Genomic DNA, 4,653 nt, shown 5'->3' with positions numbered 1-4,653 from the left:
TCCGCTACGATATCTTTCAAGTCGCGATTTTACTTTGAACGGCGATTTGGAAAAGATCCGACTGGCTCGGTTGCTCTAAAAATGAATAATAATATCCAAACGAATATAATCCCCACTAGTCTGCCGGTGTACATCTAATTGGCTCTTTTCCCCTTCCACGATTAAGACGACTTGCCGGCGACGGATACGAGACCACGGCGACGCGATGACGGGAAAACCACATACAAAAAACTGAGCTATTGATTTAGGCAACCCTTTAATCGATGCCGCGCCGATCAATGCTGCGTCGAAGAAATCCCCTTGACGAATAAAACCGTTACGCGCATGTGTTTTGCGTAAATAATAATTGTTCGACCATCTACGCGTTTATGTCGTGCACGACGTTTTTTTATTATTGAAGAGCTCTGTGTAACATACTCCCCTCGTTGAGAAGGTGTACTGATCAATTTGTTTTGTATTATATATCAATATATATTTTGTATTATATGTTATATTACATATATATGTAGTATATTATTATTATTATTAGAATTAAGAATTCGCACAAACATTGAATATATTATATATCAGTGTGTATACAATGAGAATGTGATGTATGTGTAAATGTGTGAAAGTATAATGTACGCTTATTGTTCTACTGGTAACGGACAAAGAGATTTCGTTGGCCTTTTAACATATCCAGTGGCGGTTTTGACCGTGGCTGCACGAGTTATGCCATCTTCTCCTGGATATAGCTCCGCGATCCTGCCTAGCGCCCATTGCGTGCACGGTAAGGCTTTATCCTTTATCAGTACGACCGTTCCAATGCGAAGTCCAGGGCTGTCCTTGTTCCATTTGCTACGTACTTGTAATTCATTCAAATACTCAAGATTCCATCTTTTCCAAAAATCTTGTCGAACCTTAGTGATGTGCTGCCACGTGGACAGCCGATTGACTGGAACAGAAGCGATATCACCCTCCGGCAGGGTCGTAAGAGGTTGACCGATCAAATAATGAGCGGGAGACAATGCAAGTATATCGTTCGGATCCTATGAGATGGATGTGATAGGTCTCGAGTTTAAGATACCCTCGACTTCAGTAATAAACGTGCTTAACTCCTCGTAAGTAAATAGAGCGTCTCCCACAACGCGCCTAAAATGATGCTTAAATAGTTTAACTGAGGACTCCCATAGCCCCCCAAAGTGAGGTGCGGCTGGCGGTATGAAATGCCAAACGATTCGATGTTTCGAGGCGAAGTTACTTACAAGATTTTTATGTTCTTCCGAGTTAAACAGAGCATACAATTCTCTCAACTGATTATTCGCGCCTATAAAATTGCTGCCATTGTCTGAATAAATATGTTGTGGCAAACCTCGTCTGGCGGCGAATCGACGCATCGCGGCGAGGAATCCTTCAGTCGTCATGTCGCTCACTAATTCTAGATGTAATGCCTTAATCGACATACACACGAACACGCATACATAAACCTTTATTCGCGTCCGATTACGGAATTTCCTTTCTTTTATATGGAACGGTCCGCAATAATCAATGCCAGTGTTGGCAAACGGTAAGGCCCCGCGTACACGAACTGCAGGAAGATTTCCCATCCTATATTCGACTGTGTTGGGCTCAAACCGGAAACAACGCACACACGATCGGACGATTTTTCGCACCTCATTCCGCCCGGTAGCCAAAATCTTTGGCGAATATTATACAACGTTGTTTGTATACCCGTATGGTGATGGTTTTCGTGAACTTCGCGAATAATACGATCAGTCAAACAGTGTCGAGTGGGGAACAAAACCGGATGTTTTACCGCGAAGGTGAGATCTGATTTTTGAAGACGCCCGCCGACGCGAATCAAACCATTTTCGTCTAAGAATGGATTTAATTCAGCGAATTTGCTCTTTTGCATTGAGGTTTTGCTTAGTATTTTGATTTTGTCGGGAAATCTAGTGATTTGCAATAACTTCAATACCCGTATCTCTGCTTCATTAATTTCTTTAACGCATAACGCACCCGTATGCTTATTAGTGGGCCGAACGCGCAAGCAATAAGCTATGATTCTAAGCAATTTAGAGTAAGACGAATATCTGTCGAAGATGTCAAGGTTACCATGCATGGACACAAAACATACGTTTTTCTTTAACTCGGGAACCTCAGTTGCGCAAATAGATTCGTTAGGCCAATCATGCTCGTTCTCGGTAAGCCACGTAGGTCCTGAAAACCATAGCTGATTTTGTGAGAAATCGTATGGCAACTGTTCTCTAGAAATTGAATCCGCGGGATTTTCTTTCGATTTAATATATCGCCATTGGTGAGAACCAGTGATTTCCTGAACAGTCGCGACGCGATTTGCCACGTATACCTTTAACAGATGTGGGGAGGTATTCAACCAGTGTAATACGATGGTCGAATCACACCAAAAAACGGCCTTGTCGATTTTAAGCTGCAACGCATGGCTCACTTCTTGATAGAGTTGTGCCAGCAATAACGCGCCGCACAGTTCGAGTCGAGGTATGGTGACGGGTTTTAATGGCGCGACTCGCGATTTGCCGCATAATAATCTGACAGCAACATTCCCCTGTGGTCCACATGAGCGAACGTATATACACGCGCCGTAACCGATATTACTAGCGTCGCAAAAACCATGTATTTGTATGTTTTGATAGTCAACAACCATTATTCTACGGTCAAAAGAGATCCCACTCATCGCTTCCCATTGTCGCGTGAACTATGACCAATGTGTGTGAATGCTCTGTGGAACAGATTCATCCTACTGCACTCCGCAACGCCATAGGTCTTGAACCAATTTTTTGACATGCAAAATTACCGGGCCTAATAAACCTAATGGATCATAAATTTTCGCAATCTCAGACAAAATGTTTCTCTTGGTTAATCTTTCTATGGTCCCGATTGGATTAGCCGAATAATATATTCGGTCGTCGCGCGTGCTCCACGTTACACCTAATGTCTTTAAAGTTCGATTTTCATCTAATATCAGATTCGTGTGTAACGCGTTAGAGACCAAATCACTAACAACACGTTCGTCATTCGATGCCCACTGTCTGATAATAAAACCACCTCGGGATAATAACGCGATAATATCATCTCTAATCGTACGAGCTTCAATTATTGTATCGGCACCGGTCAATAAGTCATCTACATACAGATGCTGCTTGAGAATTTTCGCCGCTTTGGGATACGCGTGACATTCATCATCCGCGAGTTTCTGAATCGTGCGAATTGCCAAGAACGACGATGAAAAAACGCCGAACGTAAGCGTATTTAATTGAAAAGTTTCTACTTCGTTATTCACGCGCCACAGAATTCGCTGATAATGTCGATCTTCCTGGTGTACCCATACCTGACGGTACATCTTTTCGATATCCGCCGTGAGAACGTAGTTGTAGGTACGGAACCGGATTAAATGAGCTACTAATTTGTTTTGGATAGTCGGTCCTACCATTAATAAATCATTCAAGGACATTCCATTATTCGTTTTCGCGGATGCATCGAAAACCACTCGTACCTTCGTGGTGTTACTCGCGTCTTTAATCACCGCGTGATGAGGCATATAGTATCCCTTTTCCTCGGAATCGCTGACTCGAGACATGTGTCCTAATTTTAAATAATCGTCTATCACTTGCATGTAAGCAGTTTTTAACGTCACATTAGCTTCCAATTTACGTTCTAAAGATAATAAACATCTAAAAGCAATAGCACGTAATACGCCTAGATGTTTATCTATCTTACGAAATGGTAACCGAACAGTATACCGGCTGTCATCGTTACGTGAAACCGTTTCCATGAAATGCTTCTCGCATTCATTTTCCTCTTCCGATAATGGTTTATTTATTATGACTTCTTCAATTTCCCAGAATTTAGACAATAAATTCTCTAAGTTTGTTAAATGACATACGACGTTTTTAGAAGGATTCGGCGTGGATGCCCCTCCGGCTACCACCCAACCTAAACGAGTTTTTTGGAGGTATAAATCATAATTTTCTTTCGACAAATTTATTTGACCGATCGCAAATAGCGACAACGTCGCTCCGGAACCGATTAATAAGTCGACCGGACGCGGTAAGTGGAATTCCGGATCCGCCAATCGAATATTTGAGGGCACGCTGATGGAGCTGCGCGGAAAAATTTCAGTAGGTACTAAACCCGAAATCGCTGGTACAGTTAAGCATGTTAACTGCTTGGAAAAACTGTCATATCTAGATTGTATAATGATGTGAACCATGCCCCTTGATTCTGTATTCATGCTATTAATTGTGCCGATTTGTGACGAATGCTTAACTATTGGAACGTCTAAGCGTTTCACGATCGTTTCTGAAATAAAATTAGCACTGGCGCATGTATCTAATAGAACCCGACATTCGATTGGTGGCCGTTTGTGGCTGTGTATATATACCAACGCGCTCGTCATTAATTGCGGAGCGGAAATGTTTAACATCGCGAGACTCGTCGCCTTACCATCGGTTATTTCGAATTGTCATTCGGTCTGTACAGATTCAGCTTGAGAAGGGTTCGATTTGTTCGCATTTGAATAATTATTTATGTGTAGCATAGTATTGTGGCGTTTTTGACATACTGAGCAGTTTGCAAACTTACAAGCGATGCCCAGGTGTGATCGCAAACAATTATAGCAGACCCGTGCTCTCTTTA

General features: G+C 42.3%; 2 protein-coding genes across 2 annotated transcripts; both read right to left on the bottom strand.

Annotated features, from left to right (window-relative positions):
- Window positions 1–1,501: 1,501 nt before the first annotated feature.
- LOC108769759 (uncharacterized) lies at window positions 1,502–2,662 on the bottom strand. The gene has a single exon (XM_018520946.1). The coding sequence runs from the start codon at window positions 2,660–2,662 to the stop codon at window positions 1,502–1,504; it is 1,161 nt and encodes a 386-aa protein (XP_018376448.1).
- A 93-nt stretch (window positions 2,663–2,755) lies between these two features.
- On the bottom strand, window positions 2,756–4,228 carry LOC108769758 (uncharacterized). Its single transcript, XM_018520945.1, has one exon. It carries the CDS (start codon window positions 4,226–4,228, stop codon window positions 2,756–2,758), a length of 1,473 nt encoding a protein of 490 aa, XP_018376447.1.
- Between the last annotated feature and the right edge of the window lie 425 nt (window positions 4,229–4,653).

This window comes from Trachymyrmex cornetzi, unplaced genomic scaffold (genome assembly GCF_001594075.2).
Source record: "Trachymyrmex cornetzi isolate Tcor2-1 unplaced genomic scaffold, Tcor1.1 scaffold941, whole genome shotgun sequence".
NCBI classification, from domain to species: Eukaryota; Metazoa; Arthropoda; class Insecta; order Hymenoptera; family Formicidae; genus Trachymyrmex; species Trachymyrmex cornetzi.
The sequence above is the reverse complement of the archived record's forward strand: the minus strand, read 5'-3'. Positions and strand labels throughout refer to the sequence as shown.

Bases quoted from the DNA above. Each gene is read 5' to 3' on its own strand.
- LOC108769759 (XM_018520946.1), bottom strand. From the start codon at position 2,662: ATGGTTGTTGACTATCAAAACATACAAATACATGGTTTTTGCGACGCT.
- LOC108769758 (XM_018520945.1), bottom strand. From the start codon at position 4,228: ATGGTTCACATCATTATACAATCTAGATATGACAGTTTTTCCAAGCAG.